Source organism: Catharus ustulatus, chromosome 4 (genome assembly GCF_009819885.2).
Source record: "Catharus ustulatus isolate bCatUst1 chromosome 4, bCatUst1.pri.v2, whole genome shotgun sequence".
NCBI classification, from domain to species: Eukaryota; Metazoa; Chordata; class Aves; order Passeriformes; family Turdidae; genus Catharus; species Catharus ustulatus.
This window is the reverse complement of record NC_046224.1, coordinates 22,082,071-22,109,217: the sequence shown is the minus strand read 5'-3', so window position 1 is coordinate 22,109,217 and position 27,147 is coordinate 22,082,071. Positions and strand designations below refer to the sequence as shown.

The 27,147-nt window shown below is 42.5% G+C and overlaps 2 protein-coding genes across 3 annotated transcripts in view; one reads left to right on the top strand and one right to left on the bottom strand.

The window, feature by feature from the left end:
- PLBD1 (phospholipase B domain containing 1) overlaps window positions 1-16,984 on the top strand; it is a 35,667-nt gene extending 18,683 nt beyond the window's left edge. Inside the window, exons 5-11 of the mRNA XM_033058282.1 lie at window positions 1,414-1,578; window positions 2,713-2,857; window positions 8,437-8,637; window positions 8,748-8,888; window positions 12,552-12,737; window positions 14,376-14,482; window positions 15,962-16,984. Coding sequence (XP_032914173.1) covers window positions 1,414-1,578; window positions 2,713-2,857; window positions 8,437-8,637; window positions 8,748-8,888; window positions 12,552-12,737; window positions 14,376-14,482; window positions 15,962-16,129 — 1,113 coding nt within the window. The 3' untranslated portion in view covers window positions 16,130-16,984. The remainder of the gene's footprint in view (window positions 1-1,413; window positions 1,579-2,712; window positions 2,858-8,436; window positions 8,638-8,747; window positions 8,889-12,551; window positions 12,738-14,375; window positions 14,483-15,961) is intronic.
- A 3,853-nt stretch (window positions 16,985-20,837) lies between these two features.
- Window positions 20,838-27,147, bottom strand: part of LOC116994986 (activating transcription factor 7 interacting protein) — an 80,784-nt gene continuing 74,474 nt past the window's right edge. For both annotated transcript variants that reach the window (XM_033057089.1, XM_033057090.1), the window contains exon 16: window positions 20,838-26,274. In XM_033057089.1, the coding sequence (XP_032912980.1) occupies window positions 25,858-26,274 (417 nt within the window). In that variant the 3' untranslated portion in view covers window positions 20,838-25,857. The remainder of the gene's footprint in view (window positions 26,275-27,147) is intronic.

Genomic DNA, 27,147 nt, shown 5'->3' with positions numbered 1-27,147 from the left:
TTACAGTGAAAGCAGGTTTTACGAAGGAGAATATGGAGTGGTAGCAAATGGATGTCAAGTACGATTAAAATGTCTTAGGGCTGGCTGAGCAATCTCATGCAAGCCAGTTTGCTCCCTTTCTGGTGGTACTGTAGAGTGGTACCTGTGTGAATCAGACACTGGAAAATGGCTTTTTCTTATTGTGTGGTCAGTTTTCAGTGCAGCTGGATGGGGAAAAATGGTGCTTAAACAGTGCCAAGTCTCTCTATATGAATTCCAATGAAATAGAAGTAGTGACTGGTTTGTAACTGATTCATACTTCTAAGTTGCTTAAAACTATCCAAGGACATGTCTCTTGATGTTGTTCCCTGTTTGGATCCTTACAGCAAAAACATGATGAACTAAAGCAATGTTAACATACATGAAAGTTTGTTCTGAATTTCTTCTTCAAACTGTAGCTGCTACGTTCTGCCATGAATGGTATTAGTTGTCAGAATGGCTTATTTCTCTTGTGTATAAGGAAGGTTTAATTCCTTCCCATGGGATGCATGGACTGGAGTTTACATTTTTTCTGGTTTTCCTGTTGGTTATTCTGTCTGCCAAAGCAGCAGATGGATAGCACAAAATTCAGCCTTCTGAATAAAAAGTAAATGGACTTGACGCTGTTTAATTTTTCCGTGTCCCCCTTTACTGGGGTTTGTAGAGAGATCAACTATATGGTTTAGTAACAGTGATTTATATTGTAAGTAATATGTTTCTTTGCTATATGATTATGTGGCATTGTAAAATTACTATTCACAGCCCTACCGTGATGTGTGTTCTGACTTCTCTTCCTTTAGCCTTGCCATAATGGAAAGGCATGGTGAAAGCAAGAACAGGGAAGATTTAGAAAACAGTGTTTGAAGCTTGAGGTTAAACCATTATTAAGCTCTTATTTTTGAAGAGGCAAAGTAAGAGAAGGTTCTGAAGAGCATGTTGCACGAGTTACCCTGTTAACCCTGCCTAGCTCAAAGCATAAAGAGTTTTCTAAAGCACATAGCAGAGTGCCTTTTGACTGACTTTCCTTTCTCAGCTAGTTTGATGGTATTGTTAATGTTGTTTCCCAAAAAGCAAAAAATTACCTCAGTATATCTGTAACAACAGACTGATTGGTGTGCTGCTTGCAAACAAACATTAAGGTTTCTTGAGTTACAGTTACATCTTCCTTTTTGCCTCAGAAATCATAGCATTAGTAATGTCACTACAAGCTAGATCTTGAGAGTTTTCCTCAGTGCCTGGTGCCATACTGAGTGTGAGCATCTGGACCTTGTCAGTAGGCATTTCATAAACCATACCAGAGTTTCCTTTGGGAGCAAAAGAAAAATTCTAACCACTGAGGCTGTCTTGATGTTTTTCTGTCTCGAAGGGTTTTTTATTGTCTTCTCCTTTATTCAGCCACTGAGCAACTTTGATATCCAGTTTCTGAATGCAGTTGGAGACCTGTTGGACCTTATTCCTGCATTATTTGAATATTCTGCACGTGGTGGACAATGCAATGTGGATCGAGGAGGCCATGGGAGATACCAGTGGGACATGGGACACTGCTCTGCACTGATCAAGGTGAGAGCCAGAACTTAATCTCTGGTGGCTGTGTTGGTTTGCAGTGTCACAAGTTTGCATTTCTGGAATCTTCCCTGTTCATGTTGCAAGTGCATAAAGAGACTTCTGTCAATGATCAAGATGCATTTATGCAGTTGTCATTTGTGCCTCCATAGGATTTTGTGTCCAGTTTTTCTCACTTGTGTTCAAGGGAAGGGAAAAGACCAAACCAAACCAAAACCACAGAGATGGATGGTGAAAAGCTGCTAGAATTACTAGGGAGTGAGGAACTACTGGGGAGAAGAGACTGAACAAGAATAACTCATTTCACCAAGAGAAGTGAAGTCTAAAAAGGGGTATTGTGAATGACTACAAATACATTGGGCAAATAGGCAGGGGAAAAAAGGAAAAGGATTATTTGAACTAAAGGAGTGTGCTAACATAGAAACAAATGGGTGCAAGTGGCTGATGTTTTCTGTTAATAGTGATGCCTTTGAATGGCTTTCCAGTAGAAGTGATGAGAGAAAAACCCGCCACCGTTTTAAGATAAGTGACTGATGCATCATGGTGGCAATTACATTTTTCAGTTTAAATTATTAAGGAGATTTAATTAGCATCCGGAGACTCAATGTCATAATATTGCAGAGCAGCAATATACACCTTAAACTGAGAAACATTAACTGAAGCATTTGCCTACAGCAAATCGTAGAACCAGGAAAATATATATATATTAATATATATATTTACCTTTTCAAATTGAATTTACTTGCATTTGCTTCTGTATTTCAAAGAGAACCAGAGGAATTCTCACAGAAACAGCATGTTCTAAATTAATATTGGATATGTTTGTGAAGATCCGATTGAATGTGTGAATAGAAATATTCAAAATTAAACTGGGAGAAAACCATATCATGTGATACAGGTATCCCAAATAACCCCAAGGTGTTTTATTTTGTAAAAAACACATGGGCAAGAATTGTTTCTAGAGGTTTTAGAAATTCATTTAGTACACAGCTAGAAGCACAAGAATCTGCTCTTTCTTCAATAATGCAATTTTTCAAACTACTTAAAACAAATAGTTCTCCCAGTTTCTATCAAATAGAAAACATGCAGAGTATTGTGGGGTCTGAAATTATTTATCTTTCTGTTTTCCAGGTTCTACCTGGATATGAGAATATCTATTTTGCCCATTCCAGCTGGTTTACTTATGCAGCCACAATGAGGATATATAAGCATTGGAACTTCAATATAGTTGATCCGTACACCAGCACCAGCCGTGTCTCATTTAGCAGTTACCCAGGTAAAGTCAAGAAAACCAAAACAATGTAGATACTCGATTTGGCATGGACCACTTTACTGACTTGTAGCTGTTCTGGCTGTGAAAAGGATGGAAACTCAACAAGCACTGGCTTCAATCTACCTTAAAACTTTCAGCCACCAAAAGGACAAAATGCCAGCTTGAGTTTTCTGTCTTGAACATGATACTGTTGTCACTGTATTTTGTTGTTGATTAATCACCTTCAGTGCTCTGAATAGCACTGGTTAAATATTTTACCTCTGGCACAAACATGCTGCTTTGAATTCTGCTTGTATAGTCTGCACGCATCTCAAGTGCTGAACTCCTCATTGCCTATAGCATTCACATGTTTGGTAACAGCAATTTCGAGCACTTCTGTTTACCACTGTGACATGACTCCTTGATTCCTGCTGTAATGGGATTATTACTGAGGGTCAAATACTCACTGTTTGAAAGTGTATCAGCTTATTTGATGTTGGGTCAGAAGCCTTCAGTTGTTTTGTTTTTTTTCCTTTCCCCCCACATCTTCCTCTTCCAGCTTTTCTATAAGCTGTTACAGAGGGGAGTATTTTTTAATGCTTATTTGATGTGTTGGTAATGTAGCCAGCCATAATATTAGACTCTCTTTTGGGAAGATTAGGCCAAATGTTAGAAATTGCCAGCAAGTAATGTTTGAGTAGCAAAATCTGTACTCTTGCTACAGAATGGCACCAAGAAATGGGAATGTGAAAAACCAAGGCAAATCTATAACTCTCTTAGTGCTGACCTTGCATAAGTTTTTAGAGGTGAAATTTCAAATTCAAAAACACCCAGTCAAGAATCTTCATAGAACATTTTAAATGAAGTAAGTACCCTAGGAGACTGTCTCATTCTCGTGAAATTTTGTTTGTTGATGATTTCAGAATGTGCCTTGTTCCAGTGCCTTACTGTAAGGCAAGGGTCCTTCATGTTTTCTCCTGGGGTCACAGAGTAAAATTATTCATATTATTTCTTTATTTACTGAATTTCAGAAGACAGGCTACTACATGGCAAAAATTAGTATTTGCTGTGACTCAGTTTAGAGGTTCTGAGGCTATTGACTAACCATGATTTGTGTTAGGGTGTGCATTGTGGTACAGCTGGAGGGCCTTGCACTTCTTTGCTCATGTTGTGAGTGAGAAGGTAGGAAGACAACCAGGAATTACAGAGTCCATCCCAGCTTCCCCAGCAGTTACCAGTGTTCTACCACCAAGTTCAAATGTCCATTGTTAACAACATATCTTCTCTTTGCAGCTTTCTTCCCTTCAGAGCTGTAGTAGTTCTGCAAGGGCACAGTCAAGTGGGAATTAAGGGGAGTTGTAATCTCTGTTTTTGCAGAATGATTTCTTCATTTGCTGTTTATTTCCACACTAACTCACCTTAATTGTCACTTGAACTCTGCTCATAGTCTTCATCTGCTTGAGCTGCATGTAGGACAGTTTTGTGAACATTTGGAAAGGAGGAACGTCTCTGAACTGAAAGCTTGAGCTTTATTGTATTTTTCAAGCTCTGGACATGAGTACTTCCTGTGACTGGTGAATCAATGCATAGCAGAGAGAACTGAAATAGTACTGAGAATGTTGCTGTTCCTCACAAATGTTGAATGAAGTTGTGCTTGTTTGAGGTAGTAAGAAAGTGATGATAGAAACAAGGTAGTGCTGTGTTTTGCACCACATATCTATTGGTGGATCAGACAGGAACCTTCACTTTTCCTCCCTCCATGCCCCTTTCCCCCCCACCTCCAGTCAATTCTTTACACTGCCTATTGAGGCATTCAAAGAAATGGGCCCAACTAACTGATAAAATTTGTGATTTTCTTTACATAGTAGGAGGGTTGCAGCTTCCAGGATTTCCATCCATTTTGATGTAGCTCTTTTGAACTCCATTTAGGAATAGGAATGTGCCATTTTGACCAAGCACTCTAGTTTGGATAGTAAACTACCTTCTCTGTGCTGAACCACAGTCTTTTAAAGTATGTTAATTTGATTTTAGCAGTTTAAACAATACAGTTGAAGAAGAAGAATTGAAGAATTTGACTTCTACCTTTCCCGTTCAAGTCCATTACTGGGATCTTTCTTGGTTGAGCTAGGTGGTGATATGGGAGTAAGATGGCAAGTTGTCGTGATGGATGACTATACATGTCATATACATATATATATATATATATATATATTCATTCCTTTCACGAAAGGGGGTGAAATCTTGTGATTTCAATGTTTCAATGATGATTATTTGGGCAAGTTTCGGTCCATTTCCCTGCAATTCTTATAATTTCATTCACTTTTAGTGTTTTCCCTCTTTTTTTTAAAAAGCATTTCATTTCCTTAACATCTTCTCCAAACTAATTTTTCAGCTTTCTTCCTTGATTTCAGCATTTTATGTGGAGTAAATTTGGCAAGTTTATGTGCTTTTGTGCTTTTCACTGCCCCTCATTTCATCTCGGTGCATTTGGTTGCAGTCACTCCATTTCAAAATTTTCTGGTTTCTTTTCCATTGCATTTTATTTGATCATATCTCCTGTCCAGAGTGTTCGTTAGACTTTGTCTTCTAATTTCAAGATTTCATTCCCTTTCCTGAAAGGAAGGCAAGAGAGTGAGGTAGTTTGTGTCTCTTTCTTTGAAGTAATCTAGTGGTAGTGCAACATAATCCTTCCCCATAACTTGAGGAGGAGCTGGGAGGAGCAAGCCATGGAAAAGGTGGTACCCTTTGTTCTTGGGAGTACCTTTCTCATGAGGTATTGCCAGATCATTTTCTGCATCCCTGCTTCCTCCAGTATGTGTTTAAAACCTGGAGGGAAGCAAAGGAAAATGTCTGATGAACTTTGGAGATAAGACCAGAGCTGTAGTGTGGGGTGTATGCTATTTCTTAGTGCCTAGGAGAGATGAGCAAGTGGAAGGTAATCAGCTAATGGGTGTTCAGTCTTGACATGAGAAGTAGCTGGTGATTTTCTGCTAATCTGGAGAATACCTTTACTTTCCTATATTCAAGTGTGTTTATACACCAGAGCATTGGGCATCTCAGCCTGGAGCTACTCCCATCCCTCAGTGGTTTAGACCTCATAGCTTTGACTTTCAGCCTGTAAAGCTGACCCTTTCTGCACTTGAATGAGCACAGTGACCTTTAAAAAAACCCAAAAAGCTGATGCTGTTTGGTTCAGAAGACAGCAGTCTACCTCTTTCAGAACAATAGCAGCCAGGAACGTGCTGCCACCTACATGCTCTTTCATGTGCTGACTTTCTGGAGAGCGCTGTGGCTCAGATTGCAAAAAATGCTTTGCTTTGCTTGGCTGATTAATATCATAGTGAGTGAAACTCCAGACTTTGGAAACTTCAGTTTTACAACAGGATTTGGAAAATGAATCTAAATGGCTCACATCCAAAAAATACAATGCTTGTTTCTCTGTAGAGCTGCCAGGTTCATTGGAAGGAGGGGATAAAAAAATGAAAAAACTTGGAGTGTTCCTAACAAAATGGGAGGTAGGTTTGCAGAGATGGTTTTTCTGGAAAAACATAGAAGAAGCATACAGTGAGTTAACAGCTTCTATTACAGCTGATTCTCATACATGCTTAGAAGAATGGCTCAAGTGCACATCAAATATCTGCTGGTATCTCTAGACTTCTCTACCCAGGTTTTATTTTTCTGAATGTCTTTACCATAGGTAACCTGCTGCTTGTGTTTCAGCTTCCCTTTGTTTCAGAGTTGCCTATGCCTTAAATCAAAATGATGTATGCCATCTTGCAATAATTAGGCTAGTAATGGTGTATCATGGAGGGCATGTTGTGTTATAAAACATTGCAGGATAAAACCTGGTAAATACTAAGGCCTGAAGGAAATCCCCTTCTTTTCAGCTTAGCTGAGCTTTGCAGTTTTTTTGAATTACAGGGTTCAACCTTCAGTTAATTCAAAATCATTCCTCAACTTGCGTTAAGTCAAGTTTTTCTGTTCTATCTCAGTTGTTGATTGAAATTGAAGAAATAAACTGCTTGGTTGGTTTGAAGTAGGACACTTGGCATTGTCACCCACAGGAACTGATGCTCAATTCACATCACAGTTTTAACAGTTTCAGTTACTGTCACCACTTGACGCAGCAGATTATTGCTAGAGTATCCCATGTCTTTGTATAAAATAGACTGGCAGAGCCAAGTTTAGGATGTTTCTGTTGTCCTTACTTACTTGAGAGAGATCTCTGCTGATAATGTACAGAATCTATTGACTTGCTCTCCATGAGTAAAATACCAGATGCCAGGGTGCTCAGTTTAGTCTGGTATTTTTTTAGAGAACAGGTGACCACACAGTGTATTTTCATGGATCCGTTCTAATTTGAGAACTTGCTACTTTAAAGAAATTTTTCTGAATTAGAGCCCTTAAACATTACTTTTGCTTGAAGGTGGTCTGCCTTTTGATAAAAGCCCAGGAATAGAGCTGGGTTGTCTTTCTTGCTCTCACAGGTTGCTGACCTTTGCGGATTGCATTAACAAAGCTGACTGTGAAAGATTTCATAGAGGAGCTCAACTATTATGGTGTAGCAACAATATTTTTTAGCATTTTGTACTCTTTGAAGACTGATGTTATTAAAAACTTCTTAACAAAAGTTTAGGTTCTGTATGACTTCCCCATCAGGAGCTCAGTTAACAACCTTTTTTCCCCAGCTTGGAAGCCTCTATCTGCTGAGTAATCTAAAAACCAAGTTATTTCTGCTCTACATGCACTCCCCATGCTATCCAAGGCATAGCTGACCTTTGAAGCTCTGTATGCCACCTCCCGGTGAAGGGTTTGCAACTGGACCTAGCACTTCTGTTGGCATGTAACCTGGAAGGGAATCCTGCCTACAGATCCATCACTGTATTGACTTTGCAGAGCTGCCAGGCATAAAAACCCCCAGTGACAACATGTCAGAAAGAGGAGTAGGTAGAGCTTCTCGTACACAGGACGTGGTTTATGATTTAAGAGATGCCCGTGTCTTGGAGATGCTTTTAAGATTACTTAGACAGGAAAAGATTGAACTAGAAGGAAGATTTTTCTGCTTGATATAATACAGAAGGGGTTGATTAAGGGGATTAGTTCAAATTAATTAAATTGTGTTGTCTTTACAGAGTAAAAATCTAAAACTGATACTGGTTGATGAAAATGTTTTTATGGAGTTTGTGCTTTGCTTTGGTTTTCATTGTTGAATTTTTATATTTTTTTAGTTCCCTTCTTTGTTAGAAACAAGCACATGATAGGCATTTAGTGTACGTAATCCTTAGCATAAGGCATAGGTTGACTTACGGAGAAGCTTCCAGGCTTGGCACACAAACACAAAGTAAATGCTTTAGACAGAGAATTAGGTGTCTTGAAAGTGTGACAGTTTCTCATTTCAAACTGTGTTGACAGGTGGGCCTAAAGCCCTTGCAGAAGTTACTTCCTCATCTTTAATCTTTGTACAGTTTGAGTTTACACACTGTCTTAGGTTGCACACAAGCATGCCTTGACTCATCCATATCCTCATGGCTTGTCTCTGTTTTGTTCTGTGAGGGTATCAAAGGTTCACAAAGGTAACAGATTTTGTGTTATTTTTGTTCAAGGCTTTTTGGTGTCCCTGGATGACTTTTACATACTAGGCAGTGGCTTGGTAATGTTGCAGACTACCAACAGTGTTTTCAATGAAACCCTCATTAAGCAAGTGGTGCCTGAATCCTTGTTAGCTTGGCAGAGGGTCCGCATTGCCAACATGATGGCAAATGATGGAAAAACTTGGGCAGAGACCTTCTCAAAGTGCAACTCTGGTAAGTACAGCTGCATATGCATCTTAGGAAAAAAGATTTGTTCCCTCTACCTCTTGTACTTGTTTCCTTCCCTTGGCAGGACGTGTAACCCTCTCTGTTCTCATACCCAGGAACCTACAACAACCAGTACATGGTTCTAGACCTGAAGAAAGTCAAGCTGCAGAGGAGCCTTGATGATGGTGCATTGTATATTGTTGAGCAGATCCCGACCCTTGTGGAGTATTCTGATCAAACAAATGTTCTCCGGAAAGGTAATAGCTCCTATAGTAGTTACTGGCTTAGGAAAACCATCTCTTTGTGCCAATTGAGAGCTGTGTTTTGTACTAGGGAAAGAACTGTTGAACAGTAGTCCTGAGTTTAAAGGAAGCCTCGTGTGAGCACCCCTCAGCTTTGCGTGAGCATCTCTCTGTAGCCAGGTCAATTGCAATCTGTTCATTTATCTGGTATGCTGTGGCAGCAATGCAGTGAGCATCTGTGTCTCCTAGAAGCAGAGGAGGGAGAAAGACTTTGTCTCCTTGCTTGTTTGCATCCTTGCCTTTTTTCTGGTGTTATTTTGCCCTGTTATAGAGACCATTGAGGGAAAATGTGAGATCTGTTTGGAGCAGTACTAAATAACTGTGATGCTGTGGGCTACTTGAAATAATTGTTGAGTGGGTCACCTTGCAAGAAGATGAAAATTTGAATACCAGAGAAGTTCTATGTTAAATTCATCTCCTGAACTTGTCTGGATCTCTGTTTTCTGATAAATATTTCCTCTTTAAAAGGTTCTTTAAATCCCTAGCAAGACTAGCAACAACTTGATGGAAAACAAACAAAAATCTTGGTGAAGCAGAACACTCACTGTCAGTTTTAATTCGCAAGTGTTTACTAGATACGTCATCAACAAAAAGCCTGAGCCTTAAGTGTGTTTGGTGCTTTCTGCTCCTCACATGCTGAGGGGATAAATTGATGAATTGCTCATCATCAAAATGATGGGAAATTTGTCTATGTTAGCAGCTGGGGTTGCTTCTCTTTGAATTTTTTCCATGTGTCTAGCTTGTTGGAAAGTTCTGGCTTATTCCAGGCATTGCCACATTATCAGTATGGTTTTATAAGTTATTTCTTATTGCTAAAGTCCCATATCTCTCTCTTATGCATCTCTGTCTCTTTTTGGCTTCCTTTGCCTTGGGCTTTGCTTGGGGTGCAAAGAAGCTCATAGAAATCCTCTAGCTCTGGCACTGGAAACATTGCAACCCCATCATGGCAGTGCTATAGCTGTGCAGAGAGCCCAGGCTTGGCAGGTACCCCAAGTTCCTTTTCAGCATTTTGGAACAGCTGTGTGGCATTTTCTGTAGGACTGAGCCAAACTCCTGGGCTTGGGCACACAGTAACCACTTCTTCCCTTTGAGATGTTATAGCTGCTGTGTTTTCAAAGGTGGCAGCATGCATTAGAGGTTACACATTCTACTTCACATCTACTAAATGTACATTGGGCATATTGAATAACAGAGCAGTCAGTCTCTGGGAGTTTAAACATTGGGAGGACAGCCTTCAGTACACAGGGTGGGCTAAGCACTGCCAAAGTGCAGTTTTGGAGGCCTCAGCTGCTGTAAGTCACCACTGCTCCTGTAAGCAGCAGATCTGTACTCCTCCATGTAGGACACCAGACAAGTCCCATCAAGGCCCCTGCCCTGTTCCCAGGTGCTTGGAGCATCTCAGGTGAAGGAGGTTTATTTTTCTCAAGAGCAATGCTGGCTTCAAGTGTTTGTAGAATAGCTGACCCTGGCACACTCCATCATTGCCATGTAGCTGGTGTCCCAAGATACACTTTGGACACTCTAGTTTGGTCAGAGTGAGTTTGCCACCAGCACTGGCTTTTTAAGTCTCTTTGAAGCATAAACCTAGAAACAACAGAGAATGAGAATTGAAATCTCAGGTGAACAAAGGTAGGTAGTGCTGTAGTAAGCCTTGTATTGAGGAAAAAGGTAGCATTTCCTTATACAGGTTTGAAAATGGAAAGATTTTTTTTCTTTATAGCTTCTGTCATCTTATTTTTTAGGCCAGTGCAGATGAGTTCTCAAAACCAGACATCTCTTACATTGCCCTTTCCAGGCAAAGATGTCCAGGTCCTTTCTGTATATTGACAAAGAAAACTCAGGAATACTTTAGAAGAAGAAGTATTTTGATTCAGGGAATTGTTGCTGCCTTCATGTCATGCCCCTCCCCTTCCAACCTTACACTCTCTCTTGACTTGTTTTTAGTTGCTGTGCACCCTGCCAAATTTCACTGGCTTATAGCAGCCCTTGGGTAAAGCTTGGCTTAAGTTTACTGCTGCACTCTCTGCATGGGATTTGCAGTCTTGCTGAGCCCAAGACACAGAAGAGCTCTTGCTGGAGGAGAACTGCAACAGCTTCCTCTGTTTTAGCAATTTTAACAAGAAGTTTTTCCAGGTGGGAGAAAAGTGTCATCTGCATGCACTGTGTTCATGTTCATGTGAGACAGTTGCACCTTTTTGAATCACAACTAAACTGTACTGGTTTAGAAGCTGATGTGTCCATATCCTCCAGCCTGTGTCATTAGAGGCTGGCAAGTTGCTCATTTCTGGAGGACGCCTGTGTTACAACACAGCCTGTACACAACCTGTTTCCTTCAGGTAGGCTCTAGGTCACGTAAGCAAATGCCAGCAGACAGGGTATTCCTGTCTTCCCTATCCCACGTAGGACCCAAGCTGGTGAGGCCTCCACTCAGGCAGTATTCCAGTGCTTACGCTATCTGTGTAGCCTTCAGGAAGTTTGGTTTGTATTTGTTTGTATTGCTCCCAGTGAGTTCCAGTTGGTTTTTTTTTTGAGCATCTTACACCAGACTCCTCACGCTGTGCTGGGCTGATCTCAGTACATGGAGCCCTGCATTTACCAGTGCCTAGATAGTAGATCTCTTAGCCAAATACTGATGCATGTGATTTGAGAATGAACTACAGGGAATGTTAGTGCTTTGGAGACAACTTGAAAGTGTGCTACTCCTGGGCCTAGCTCAGGCTATATATTTGCTGCCTAAAAGATAGAAACTATTAAATGTTAAGGTATAGGTATCTTCTGTTATTTATTCCAAGACTTCCTATACTCAGATTCGGATCTGGAAGGTCTCCTGGCTCATTAGAAGAGTTTTGCACAAAGGCAGTTTTATGTCAGTTTTATGTCACCTATCTAAAACTCTTCTCTGGAATCCTGCCTGGCATCCTTTGCTCTTCGGAGTTAACAACACTGCAGGATTGCTTTTGGAAAAGGTAGAGCAAGACTCTGCTCTGCTGATCAATCACTTAACCTTCAAAGGCAGCTACTGGCAAATGTGCAGCAATCCCCCATCTTTCTTTATCACTGTGTGCAATCTCCACTGCACAAAGTGTGTGTGTGTGCTGGCCTGCTTCCTTTCACCCCGAGTAGCTCTGTGGTCTCCGTGTGTTTGTGTGTGTCAGTCCCTCCCTGACATCTCAGCATGATTGTGTTGTTCTGCATTGGTAAGATGGGAAGGGGCACAACCAGAGTGACTTCAGGCCTCTCACTGTGAAGTTTGGTGGAGGTAAATGAACTTGCAGTCTGTTGAGGTTCAGCAGGGAAACCTCTGCAAGAGGGCTGTGGCCACGCTGCATGTTCAGGCTCCTGCAAGTCTGATCTCAGCTGTTTTGCAGGATGAGTCCTGAGGGTGGAAGTCTGGGGGCGGGTTGCCTGGGTACGCAGTCTCCAGTGGTGTTACACTGGGAGTCAACCCTGGTCATGCCAGTGACTGTTGCCTTACTGTGTTCAAACCAGTTTTCTGTGTTGTTCCTCGACATGCTTCTAGGCAGTGCAACATGGAAAATTATTTATTTTCTTTTCTGATACAAGCAAGATCATCCAGCTTTTTCAAGCGATTAACAGATTGGGTTTTATCTCTGGCAGGTTACTGGCCTTCATACAATATCCCTTTCCATGAAAAGATTTACAATCTCAGTGGGTATGCATCATACGTTGTCAAGTACGGCATGGATTTCTCCTATGAGCTTGCTCCAAGAGCAAAAATCTTCCGCCGAGACCAGGGCAAAGTGACCAACTTGGAAAGCATGAAGTACATCATGAGATACAACAGTAAGACACCTGTTTGTGTGCTGTGGAGCTGATCTTAACAAGCAGTGTTACGTTTGTTTCTTGGATTATAGTGGGAAGCTGCAGCCTCACATACAGATCAGTTATATTGTCCTAAGTGCAGAATACTAACAAAGCAAAAAGGTAACACAAGCTTATTTTGGAGGTAGGAAAGTGGGCTAAAATTGCTCTATCAAGAACAAGGCCCCTCGGGCTTATTTGACTTTTCCAGAAAACTTCTGACTCCAAGAGAGAGTACTCCAAGGGACTTCATGGACTGCTGTCACCTAATACATCTAGACCTGTCAATCTTGAAAGCCTTAAATCCTAGGCAACAGTTAGATGTGATCAGACCAGAGAATTTGGTATAAAACTTAATGACTTTTTCCATGTTCAGGCAAATGGTCTTTTGCAGGTGGGATAGAGTTAATTTTCTTAGTGGTTAGTACAGTACTGTGTTTTGAATTTAGTATGAGAGTAATGTTGATAGCTTAAGTATTACTTAAACTTTGATGTTTTAGTTTTTGGTAAGTCAAGGACTTTTCAGTTTCCCATGCTCTGCCAGTGAGCAGGTGCACAAGAAGCTGGCAGAGCATGGCCAGGACATCTGACTTGAAGTGGCCAAAGAGATATTCCATACCATTGAACCTCATGCTTATTGTGGAAATTGGCTGGAAGGGGCTGATCATTGCTCAGGGATGGGCATTGCATTGGTCAGCAGGTGGTGAGCAATTGTATTGTGAATCACTTGTTTCTCTCAGGGTTTCTCTTGCCCTCCCTCTCCTTTTTAATTTTATTATTAACAATTCAGTTCTTGAAATTGTTGTTATCTCAACCCATGGTTTTTACTTTTTTCTGATTCTTCTCTGCTTCCCATGAGGGGTGGGATTTGGAGGGATGTGGATGAGCAGTTTTGTGGTACTTAGTTGCCAGCAGGGGTTGAACCAGGACAGTAGGTAATGCTCTGTTGTTTTTTCCTGACAGGGTTCTCCTTAACTGGATTAAACCCAGCTTAATTAACTTCTGGCTAAGCCATCTCAAAATACTGATAGCTTTAGATGCTGTATTTTTATTCCCAATTATAGAGAACTTGCTGATTACTGGGCTTGAGGTTTGGGAGGCCTCTCCTAGAGTGGGGTATCATTCCTGTCTGGGCTGTGAGTAGCAGCATGCACTTACCACCTTCCCCTCCTGGCTTGCAGCTACTGCAGTGGTGTTTGAAGGTTTTGCTCCTTGACACTTATTTTAATCCAGAACAGGAAGACAGAGGCTCTCATTGCTGCATTTCCCCCTTTCCTCAGACTCCCCCACCACCCTCCCACTTCCTTTTCTCATCTGCTTTTCTCTCCTGACAAAGTTTTTACAAGCTTTCATAATGTGGAATTTCATCAGGTGGAATTGCAGATATTTGTGGTTAGAGGTTGGCAGTGGTGCCCCTGGATTGCAGAGGTAGCTGCATGGTCTTGAAGTAGGAGCTTGTCTAGTTAATGTCCTGTCTTGAGTGCTGACTTGTAGCTCGTACCTAGGGAGAAGCACAAATGCAATGTGACAGAGTGCAGTTACTCAGCTTTCAGTGACATCAGCTTTTTGTAAGGGGGCTAACTTTTCTGGTTTTGTCCTTCCCACCATTTTCCACCCCAGACTATCAGCGTGATCCTTATGCTGAACACAATCCTTGCAACACCATTTGCTGCCGGGAAGACTTGAATCCTTCTTTACCTGTGCCTGCAGGCTGCTATGACTCCAAGGTAAATTACCTCAATTTCAACATCTGCTGAATGTTGGCTGCAGCCTGTTTTGTGCTCCCATCAGACCTGTAGCATGTTTCTCTGCACGAGGGCAAGCATGGCCAGGCATGTCTGTTCCCTCTTTTCATGATGTCCCAGTGCTTGGGCACCTCCTCAGATGGGAATTCTCTGCAGAGTCTCATTTCCTGTTCCTGACATCAGTCTTGGCACAGTGGCAGAAGATACAGGAAGAGGTGCATAAAACAACTACATCCATGGGAGCTTGTGGTGTTCAGAGGTTAAACCCCAAAGCCTTATAGCAGGAAATGAGTCTTCAGCTCACTCAGGGAAGTAGACTGTTGTACAGCCTCAGCCTCCTGTTCTTTAGGACTCTGTAGGTGCCTCCCAGAGCCCACAAGAATGTGGTTGCAGTCTCACTTAAGGTTTACATTTATAACAGCCTGGCTCTCTAGTTAAAGCCACCCTGCTCTGGGGCTCCACCTCTCTGCAAAACTGCTTTCTGAAAAGTTGGTGAAGATCACATTGCATTTGAGGGGAATGTGGGAAAATCCTTAGACCCACTGTCCTGAAGAAAGCAGCATTTATTTTAGGCAGGTTATATGGTATTTTCACTGTGAAGAGCAATGCTGAAGTAAGCAGCTGTGCAGCCCTGGTGTGCTGAAAAATTGTATGATGTTTTCACCTGTGGGCTCCACCCTGCTGCATTTCTGGATTATGAGTTTGGTTGCTAGGATGGGCCAGGAGAGGCTATTTTGGTGTCTCCACAGCTGTGTATTGCTGTGGACAGTAGTGGGAGACTCCCAGAGCTGGGTAATACAAGAGGAATGCAGAAAATGGTTTTGTAGAGGGTCTGGTAAGGGAGTGGTCAGTGCATGCTGCAGTGCCTTAGCCAGCACAGTTAGGCAAGGGGAGTGGGCTGGGCTGGAGGTGGAACAGGGGGCCTAAGAGGGGCATTGAAAGAAATAACCCAGAGCACAGGCCAAACCTGTTCTAGTTATAAACCCTACAGACAAATATAGTATCTGAGTTTGGGAAGATGGAGCAGGCTGGGGACCTCTTTGGAGACAGTGAAGAACAGCACAGAGCCTAGGTAGCAATATTAACTCTGTGCTGCTTTTCTCCACTCCTGAATTACCCTGACATGCCCGAGGGAACAGCCCAAGTGCTCAAATGCAGCAGAGCTTAGGGCAGACCCTCTCATCTGCTTGTTGCAGCCCCATGAAGCCAGGAAGGATTGTCCTGGGGGCAGATGCTCTGGCTCTTTCAGCCTGGCTAGTGCAAGGGCTAGAGGGCAAGTGTGGGCTTGTGCCCTTCAGCACTGGCTGCTGCGTGGCCTGTGCACTGGGCAGGAATTGCTGCCTGTGCGTGTTTCCCTCTGCTCACTTCCCTCACCTTATTATCAAATCTCCTGGAGCTGGGATGGGGATGTGCCCCCCCTCACGCTGCCCTTTTGCCCCGTGTTGCTGTCCTTTATTCCAGGTGTCGGATTACCGCCTGGCTGCAGCGTTCACCGCCTCTGCCATCAATGGCCCTCCGGTGCAGGGCGGTCTCCCGGTGTTCAGCTGGAGACGGTTCAACAGCACGCGGCACCAGGGCCTGCCGGAGTCATACAACTTCGACTTTGTCACCATGAGGCCCATCCTGTAAAACCAGCATCAATGTCCAGAAGAGGATTTTTTTTTAAATGGAAGTTTTATTTCTTGTGTAATAAATCGACCTGGATGTCCACATCCCTGTGCCTTATACCTGCCTTCCCGTGTCTGCCTGCTAGGCACTTCGTACTGATATTGGCTGTTTCACTGCCATTCAAAACGCGTTCCTTTCTCCTGAGCTGTTTGGGTGGCCCTTCTTCTGACGAGGATTGATGAGAAGCAGGTGGCACAGTTTTCTGGTAATCTGATCCATCATCACAGCTGTTCCCAGAGCAGGAGTGAGGACCAATGCCACCAGTGAGAGTGATCTGTTTCTAGTAGCAACATGGGACCTGTCTCCAGGGCTGGGCCCAGCCAGGTAGCTGCTTTGGGCCATGATGGCCCTACCTCAGTGCTGGCTTGATGTCTGCCTTTTGTCTGAATAGTGTGCTGCAAGTTGCTTTCTATCAAGCACATGTTCTCCATTGCAGATCAGTCTGTTCTGTACAGGATGTGTCTTTCAGTGGCATTGTCAAGACTTCCTTTGGGTGGCCAAAGCAGCTGGCAATGTCAGGCTGCAAAAGAGGGTGAAGGGAAGCAGCCTCATGCTTTGGAAATGCCCCTGCCCCAGGCTGCAGGGACAGAAATGTGATGCAATGGATCTCTTACAAGGGATCTCTCTCTTGGAATGGATCAGCCCATGCTCAGTGCTATCTTCGCCTGCTCTCTCAACTGTGGCAGGGGAATGTGACAGTGAGATTGCTGTGATGGCCAGGGCTTTGCACGTTATTCCTAGTTAGCTGTGTTTACACCAAGGAGTCAAGTCACTGGGCTGTCTTGTGCTAGATGTTCTATGTATAATTAAGTAAAACAAAATAAACAGCTCTTTCCTCATGTCCTTCATGGTCCAAGCTAAATAGTGCACATCACTGCCCTTTGTTAAGAAGGTGAAGAATGATGAGCAGTCTGAAGTTTTAATGAAGCCTCTAGAGTTCAGCTTGTGTGATGGAGGGAGCAAGTTACTGCAATACGGGTGAGATTCTACCTAAATATTAGGCTGTCGCAGTAAGGGTGATTTTTGCCAGGGGAAGAAGGGGAACAGAAGTTCCAGCAAAGCTGTTGTTGACGATGAAAAATCCATTAAGGGACTGAAGTGATCTGTTTGCTGAGGTAGGAGGTAGGTGTGAGATGCTGTGTGCAGAGACCTCCTCCATGTGGTGGTGGAGTCACTGCCACAGATTGGATTGAATTGACCTGGATCAAGCAGGCTGCAGCAGGCATTAAAGGAGGACACTCAAGGAATGGAGCTGGGTCACGAAGAGCAGTGCAAGGATCTGAGCTGCCAGCAAGCAGAGGACCAAGAATCAGCTGCTTGTTTGAAACTGGAAGCACAGAGGGGCTGGAGGATGTCTTGACTTCACTGTCACTCCTGGACAATGCAGCAACATTGCAAGATGTATTTACTACTTTTTCACAATTTTATATAAAAATACAAATGGAGAAGTACTGTTTAAAATTTGGTCCCTGGGGACCAGGAAATTGCCAATGGATTACTGCAGTTAACAGTGTTCTTGACCCAGGGCACAGCTAGATGCTTCTATCTACAGGGACTGGACCTGTGTGGCACCTGTCATGTGCCCATGACATGACAAATATGCCTGGAAATGGCAGTTCTGCCTTTCTCTCACCTTGAGCCTCCTACCCTGAGGTATGATCTGCTTTGTCCTCCAACCCAGAGTTGTGGGAAAACAGAGCTCTACTTTTGGAAGTCCCTTAAGTATTTAAGTATGTAAGTATTTTCACCAATGGGACTTTGTGAGCCTTAGAACTCCAATCCATGTGAGTATGACTATTTTTTTTGCCTTTAGTCGTGCTGCTAAAGGCTGCTGCACTCCTCCTGCTGTGCTGTACTTTGTGCTTCCTTTGTTGCCAGTCCTGACCACAGCAGTTGCAGCTCCTCTTCCCTCTACAGCTGCATCAGTGACCAGAGGAGGGTTAGATAGGGTTGCATGGCCCTGTAGGAAGGTGCAAAAGAACTGACAGACAATCGCATGAAGTTTAAAGGTCTCTTTGAGTATCTTATTTCCTTCTGCAGATCCCACTTGTAATTAAAAAAAGAAAGGTATGCTCTAAGCAGAGGATTTGTGGCAGAAGTTGTCACCTTTTTCATACCCCACTTCCAGGTTTTTCCAAGTCCTGTGGCTTCTGACTCTTAAATTTCAGGTTTTTGTGTTTGGCTGAAGAGGGACTTAGTTGGTGGGGAGATGGAAGTGGGAGGTGGTTGTGATAAATCTCTCATGCCATAATGAAAAAATCCTCTTCAGTCAATGCCTAGAAGAAATTACTTATTTCAGCAGGACCATCAAAATTGTCACATCTAATGCAAGCTTTCACATGCTTTACCACCCCCCTTTTCTGAAATTCAGTAGCAAACTCAGCCCTCCTGGTTCTAGTAGTCACACCCTGCACAGCCTCAGCTCTAACTGGGGCCACAGCCTGTCACAGCATCCTCTGTAGCAGGAGGCACAGGGCAAGGTTTTATCAGTGCCTGGCCAGGCCAGGCTGCACAGCACTTCAGGGAGAAACCAACAGCACTCCTTTGGCAGTCTCCTGGTGATGTGCTGCTGGCTCAGATTTGCTTCTCAGCTGACTCATGGGGTTTTTTTCATTTTCCTCAGTGGTGTGCAGAAATGGACTTTGCTGTTTGTACATTCTGCTCTGGGGCTGTAGCACTTGTTTCCAGACCTACCATGGAGTGTGTGCCAGAGCCACCCTGCAGCAGTGTTCTGCATGTTCACATTCTCACTTTGCTTTACTTCAGCAGGAATTGCAATAACAGCAGTACTTGAGCAGAGTAGTTATGCTGCATTTGATGATAAAACATAGGTTCTGCACTATGTGCAGTACATATACTCTTAGCCTAAATAGGCAGTCTGAGAAACTAAGGACTTTCAAGTGGGATTGTGCTGAGGCATCACTTCACCAGAGTCCATAATCTTCTGGTCAGTGACTTGAAGCAAATTTTAGTAAGTGCATAGAAACTAATTATTACCATCACAAATTAATTACATGCCCTTGAAGTATAGACTCAGCACTAGCTCAGGGTAGGCATGTCAGTAACTCCATGTTCTAAGTACAGTAATTTCACAATTATAAGCTGCACCATTTTGACTAAAATTTTGGTTCAAGCCCAGAAGTGCGGCTAATAATCAGGTGTGGCTAATATATGGACAAAGAACGAAAAGTTGCTGGAGGACAGGTGTCTGCTGAGAAAGGCAGGAACTTCTCTTTGAAATGGAGACTGTAAACCCCCTCCCTACAAATTATTAGAATTTTGAAATTAAGGGCCTTTCAGGCAAAGATAAGGGAATTAGGAATGACAGTTCTTTACTAGGGAAATTAAAATAGAAATACAGTACTATAAAGGCACAAACCCCAAACCCTGACAAAGTCAGAGTACAGTCTGACACCCTGTCAGGCAGGGTGTTGGTAGCAGTCCCATTAAATGGTGTCTGCATCCTCCTGCAGTGACAGATGTGATTCAGTTGGAGCAGTGCTCCTGCAGAAGGTGCAGTTTCCCTCTGGAGGTCCAGTGGTGATGTGGAGAAATCCGGTTTTCCTCTGGAGTCCAGTGGAGAAAGGGGCTTCCTTATTGTCCCCAAACCTCTGTTTTATCTTGGTAAGAAACGTTGGGCTCTTCCCCCTGGCTGAAGCAACTTCCAGTGGGATGAAGTAATTTTATCAGTCACACAGTAGGACTCAATGGGCCATTAGCAGAAAATGACTCCCTGGAGGAAGGATGGTTGTGAAAAGATAAAGAACAATGCCCCACCTGGTTTCAATGGATGGCCCATAAGCAGAATAGCTCCCGTGGAGATAAGGATCACTGCCTCTACCCTCAACAGATGATGATAGAATAGATACCTTTTATCACACCCTCTATTGTAACACAAGACAGTTGCTGACACCCAGACATGCAGTTTATAATCAGGTGTGTCTTATAATCGTCAAATTACTATACTTTGAGTTCTCTACAATTTGGAAGCAGAGCTGGGTCCAAGAGGCAGATTTTTCCAGATTTTTCCTTCTAGCTGTTCATTGGTCTCAAATGTGTTGCACATCTGTCACCATGCTGTTCCTGGCTTCTACCCTTGAAGCAGCTGGGTGGGGCAGAGCCTTCCATGATGCCTGCACTGAACCACACTTTTATTAATCCTGATTTCATTATCCCCGAGTGATGCACTTCATGCTGTGCACAGCAGCTGCTCCCTGGCCAGGTGAGTGGGCCCCTCATGCTTGAAGGGGACCTGAAAAACTCTGATATTTTGTCCAAAGCCTCTTGCTGAAAGAATGACCATTGCTACAGAGGTCAAACTGGCATCTTAGAGGGCAAAGGAGAGCAGCACCAGCAACTGGATTTCCATTCCTGTATTCATCTGGGGCAGCTCTGGGGTGCAAGTCACTTTATTCTGTCTGTCCATACTTTGTAGAAATGCATGGAAAGCAACTTCCCAGAAGTTACAGCATTGCTTTGTTTTTTTGCTTTTGTGAGGGCAGCACCATGCAGTTGACTTCCTGGGAATGACCAAGAGCCAAATCCTTGCTGCTCAATGTTACTTGAGCAAGGTGGCAACACCTCTGAAGAGGAGGAGCAAGCTCTGGGCCCTTTTTTGAGAGAGTTGCCTCCTGAGGTGTCAGGAACTAAGCACAGATGACTCACAATATTAAAAACCCAGTAGTTTTATTTCAAAGTATAAATTCCAGGCTTATCAGACAAAACCCCACTACAGGTAACACAGACACACACTAATCTACAGTACATACAAAAATCAGGAAAGCTGGCAACTGCCTAGTTTAAATTGGACATTAAATCAGTCCTACATTTTTTCTTTTGTATTTACAAGTCCAGCTGCAAAACAAAACACGTAATCAGATGTGGAGCTTTCCAACAAAGGATTTTGCACATTTGACTTCTGATAGCCAATAAATTACTAAAGCTGAACAGGAATCCCTGAACAACTACTACTCAGCTATCTTATTTACAGCTAAACCCTATTAAGACAGCAGTACAAATATATATATATGTGTGTGTGTGTATATATATGTATGTGTGTGTGTATATACACACACATCTATACATATATATATATAGGCATATGTATATAAAAGAGACAAAAAGAATTCTCAGCCTGCATAATGACAATGAGAAAGATGCCTTGTTAACTTAAAAGGGATGAAAAGGAAAATTGATTGATTTGCTTTCTCCCAGCTATCCTTAATTTTTTTCCTTCTCCTCTCAGAGGTGATTGGAAGGGAATAGATTTGCATGGCAGGGCTGGCTTAGTGTTATTTGATCTCTTCTCCCTCCAGTGTTTTCATACAATACCCACCCCTACCCAAATCAACAAATTAAAAAAATATATATTTAATATATCAAGCTTCTATTCAAAATACCTGCATAGATACTTTTTCACAAAAGGAGAATACTTGAAGGGTGTATAAGAAGGCAGAATCACAGCTTGATTTTGTACAGTGTATGCAATACTCATCTGAGGAATGGCTGACTCGGGAGCAGGAACAGACGTGATCCATCCCTACATATAATATTATTTTTTATTTACTGTACATTTAAGACAAACAGCATCAAGGAAGCGCTGAAGTGGCTATTTCTGTTACAGTACAAAATGATGTTCAGATCGTACTATTGAGCTAAGTCGTGGTCCCAGTGAAGACTGAGGGGTTTTGCCTTTGTTTTCAAAGGAAGCAGGGTAAGACCCCTTAATTTTACAGGGAGAACACCAGGGGTGTTTCCAGCCTCATGCTAAAAACCTTGGGAATGGGTGTCTCAGTGATCTAACATGGCCAATGACAGCACAGACAATTCCAAGGAGCAATGTCAGACCAATGCATAGGGAAGCTGCTCAGGGCATGGAAATAATTACAGGCTGAGAGATCTGCATTCTTGTGTTTTCTGAAGCCGCCACTGGCGACTGGCGACAGTACAGATGCTATAACCTACAGTCTGCCCCTCCTAGCATTTATGTTTTTGTATTCAATAAAGTTTTCTAGTCATACAGCAAGAGGAAAGAGGCCAGTGAAGCTGTAACTAGGAGAAATGCAGAACACCATTTTGCCACCAGCACTCCACAGCAGGGCTCCTCTCCAAGTATTACTACTTTCAACCTGGACATCCAGATGCCCTTGTATCACACAGAGAAAACAATCAACCTAAAACACACCAGAAGGTAAATGAGGATGGAAAACACAGCTGTAGTCTGTGCTGTGTTTGCTAAAACACGGCAATTCGGTCCAAGGCAGTACTGCTGAAATGTCATATACCCAGAGGCATCAGCAAAACACAGAATCACAGAATTCAGACACACAGTCAGGAAGAACTTTATACCAAGCTATTTAAAGATGGAAAAACTTGCATTAAGTGCAGAGAAGAAACCAAACCAAACACTTCCACTTAAAAGCCATATAGAAATTCTTTGTGTATTTGAAAGTGGATTATTGGAGGCTTCAGCAATTGACTTCTCATTAATGAAGAGACCAGTCTAGAAGCAGAGTATTAGCACACCTGTACTGAATTTTGCCAAATATTTTGGTAATACTTTCAAATAAAGTCTATAAATGAAACAAATTGTTTCTGATTGATTGTTGCTAGCAGAAAGTTTCTCAATAATTTTAATTCCTGGAAGGTACAGCATAATGAAACCATCAGCCACTTGACTACATGGGAAAAACTGCCATGAGGCAAGGAATTAAGCACTACTCGTGTTCGTTAGCAAACTCACTGCAGAGATCTCCACAGTGACAGTGACTGCATAGAACTGGCATTGTTCTCTCTTTGGGCATCAGTGATTTAGGGCCCATCTCCCTTGGATGTCTCCACACCAAACGAGGAATCTCAAAGTCAAGCCATGCTTTATCACATACTTCTCCACCAGTACTTCTCAAGATACTGAAATCGGATCTTTAACAGCCCTGCTGGGATGAAACAACAGGAAAGTGATCTTTCACCCCAGAGCTGTGATGTCTTTGGTCAACAAGAGTGTCTCACAAAATCCTGCGAAAAACCCAGAACTGCTGCCACACAGACCAGAAATGGATCTGTCAAGACAGAAGCCAGTTTTTACAGTCAGTTCAGTGAAGAACTAAATATTTAGTAAATAAATATGAGTCTTCTTTCTTTAATGATGCAGCCCACAAAACCTCCAAATGGAATGACAGCTCATCCCTATTAATACCTCCATTGGAGGAAAGAAAATACTCTAATACAGGACTTGCACCCCCTGCCTACCCCAAAGGAGACAAACTTAAGAACAAAGGATATCTAAATGGAAGCTCAAGCTATAATAAAGCTCACATATAGTTTGGGCTGGAATCACAACTAAATAAATCAAGTAAGTTCTAGGTTGTATCCTCATGTTTATTTTAATTTTCAAACTGTTAAACTCCATAGTACTGATATGGCCAATGGCTCTTTGGTACCACCTCAAAGACACGTTAACAAAAGATTGCCCAAGGACTTGGCAGCCATCAACTGGAAAGAATTGTTCTAATTTTGATTACAAAACTGTCCTTATAAGAATCCAAATTTAGTTTTATCTCCATAAATAGACTAAATGCATAATTAAGTCATTATTCCTTGAAATAAACAAACAAAACATTTACTTAAAAAATTCAGGCGTTTTTGATAATTGGCACCAGAAACACAGGGACAACTGCAGTTCAAAGGAAAGGTTACACATTGTTCATACAACTGCAGTTCATAGGAAAGGTTACACATTGTTCATACACAGTGTGAACCTTCTCTGAGGATACTTGGACTTAGCCAGAATTTTTGCTTGTCCAAATCAACAGAACTGCTATACTTTTAAATGCAAGTTTCCATACAGAGAATATCCATTACTCATCTGAGAGAAGTGACACTCCCTACGTGAAGTAGGGCAGTAAACCAGGCAGAGGTCTACAGTGCCATTTCTTTCAGTGTAAAGGTTCTAAAAAAAGGAACAACAGCTACAGAACCCATAATCTAATAACATATTTCATCAGCCCTATTTAGGGATTTAACTTCTCTGACACTTCTTCAATCTTGCTTCACATTTCAACATGTTGGTTTTGAGAAAGAGAGCACTGAAATGAAAAAAAGGTCATACTCTGCAGCTTTGCTATATGGCAAAGTGGATTTAAAAAAAAAAAAAAAATCAAAATCCTTCCTCTCTAAACCCACAGTCTGGTTCTACTGGGCAGGAAAGTAACTGAAAATTGTCAAAGTTAAAACCTTGCATCTGCTTTCTTGTCCAGGTGCATTATAATTTTGTTCTGCAAAAAGCAAATTTAACGTGTCAATGACAGTGGGGTAGATGCACCAATTGCTTTTCTCAGCTCAGAAGCATCCTGAAAGCATCTATTAACATTTGCAATCACTCACAAGGTTTAAGCCAGCATCTAAAGTAGTTTGTAAACGCCCTTGGCTGTGCTTGCTTTCTGCAGAGGCAGGCAGGTGATGGAAAAGAGCAGCACACTGGGAAGCCAGCTCCTCCTCTTGTACTCACTGAGCATCCAAATGAGTGCAGAAAGATAGAAGCTTTCACAGCACCGCACCACAGGGGTTTCTTTGGCTGAATTGCAGCATACTGCTTTCCCTAAAGAACCAGGAAAGGCTCTGGTGGAAAATAATGTCTGTGTACTCAATATTCTTGACAGGACAAAAGCAACTACTCAAGAATTATAGTAAGGAAAGGGTTGAATGATACTGCAGATAAGAACAAATTCACCATCAGTAGATGTTACACTTCTTGTCTTTACAGAAATAGTAATTACTGCAGGTCTGGAAAATGAGAAGCACTGATAAAAGACTAGAAGGGTAAAGGAAAATAACTCAAAGCAAAAAGAACAGCACAAGGTATCTGGCTACATTTTATTTCTGAAATTATTCTTTAAGGCACAAAATAAATCTAAAAAATAGGGCTGGATGTATGAGGGGAGGGGCAGAGAAACTGTCTGAACTAGAGAGGTGAGAATGCAGTCTTTACAATCCAGTTTCAGATCTGATCGGGAAATATTCCCAGGGTGAGTAAGGGAGGATGGTGAAAATAGAGGAGCATTCTTAGAAGAAGAGGTTGTAGGGTGGTTTTTTTCCCACCACCTCCAAATTTACATGGGCTCTTGGCCAGACTCAAGTTCCCTTCCTTCCCCTCGGAGAGCTTATTACAGCAGTTTGTAAGGTAAGACCAGACCACTCAAATCTCCAGTACAAAAAGCGAGACCTTGAATCACCCTTCATGTCACAGCCTGCTGACAGAATGCTGGGGGGCAAGAGGCAGATTGTTCTTGCTCTTGTGTTGGTGTCTCAATAGATATTACAGATGTGTACGTTTTACTTCACACAAACTGCAATTTACCATTCTGTTTCCACTCTGAAGCAGAATCCCAGGCATTTGGGATGCTATTGAATAAAGGATAGTAGGTATCTAGGTAGAACACCTGTCATGGAAGGAAAAACAAAATTTTCAAATGGCCAATGACATTAACTGTTTAGAAAAAACAGGTGTTCTTGCTGCAGGTCAGACTTAATTTTTCTTTTGGTTCTGAGTGCATGTAGTGTATCACACAACTGTCTAAAATAATCCTGCAGAGTGGATTTAAAGGTGAATTACATGCATGGGATCAATTTCTCCCAAAACTGGGGTAATTCTTGATAGGAGGATAGGTTTAAAGGGTCCAAAGATCTCAAGTTTAACTGCTCTGGGAAGAGATCACATCTGTGGACTGGGGGTCACAGAAGGGTCCAAACCGTCCATAGACATCCTTAGCCCGGACTGCAAAGTAGTATTTGCTGCCAGACACAAACTGTGTCAGAGTGCACGCCATGGGCAGCGGCAGCGCCTTCACCTCCCCGATCTTCTTCCACTGTGAGGCCATAGTGGCACTGGGGTCCTCGTGGTAGGCGTACAGGTGGTAACTGTCCACAGTGGCACAGCTCCGGTCCACCTCCATCACGCTCCACGACAGCACAATCCCATTCTGGCTCTGTACCCGGGCCAGTTTCAGCTGTGGCTTTTGAGGTGGGGAAGTGTTGGCAGCTTCAGGGGGCAGACGTGGTGGCTGTGGTGCCTCTGGAAGCGGGGCAGGATGTACGGGGCGCGGTGGGTCCTAAGCACCAAAGAGTAAAAAAGGAAAGGTCAGAATCTACAGCAATGGAAGGAGGCTTTAGTTCATCATTCCCCAGGTAACTGGAAGCAGATGAGCCTGCAATCACCCAGCCAACTCTCAGTCCTGTGTGCAGAGGCAAGACAGCAGCAGCAAATGATGAGAAGGGGTGGGATCAAGGATGCCATAAATTCTTAAGTTATTCTCATAGAAATCCCTACTTGTGAAAATTATCATGGCCACAGTAATTTCCCTGTATTTTCTTTGCTTCCCAGCCAGGACGGGTTGAACTCAACACTTGTCCTTTACCAGGACTGAGCAAGCAGGTTCACAATGACTATAAGCCAATCTACATTTGAGCTCCTGTCCCCACATTACCCAACACCCCAGGCAGGGCATTAAGCTAACAACTCATCTTTTTTACAGACAGGTATTCAGTCACAAAAGGAAGAAAAGGTAATGACGCCACATAATTCCATCACCTTAAATTAATCACAAAAGCTCAGCTTCACTTTCCAGAAAATTTTAAAATGTGTCCTTCCAGTGGTATTTCTTTTTTATACTGCAAAAACAGTCCTAGGTCTCTCATTTATATTTGTTAAGATGAATTTAGGAATGTGGCTACAGTATACTTCAAACCTGACATCTTTGAGGTTGGAATCTGGGGTAGTTTTTGGCATCTTAAGTGTTCTGTGTAATATTTGCTTCATTTATTCTCATTATTTATCACTGGGGAGTGCATAAAGTTGATGGTGTCTAGACTGAAAGGATGGCAAGCCACCTTCTTGGCAATATATTTATCATTTCAGGACACCATAAGTAATGCGACTGCCCAACAGTGACTGTACAGGTAATGTATTTGAAATGAAATTAAAT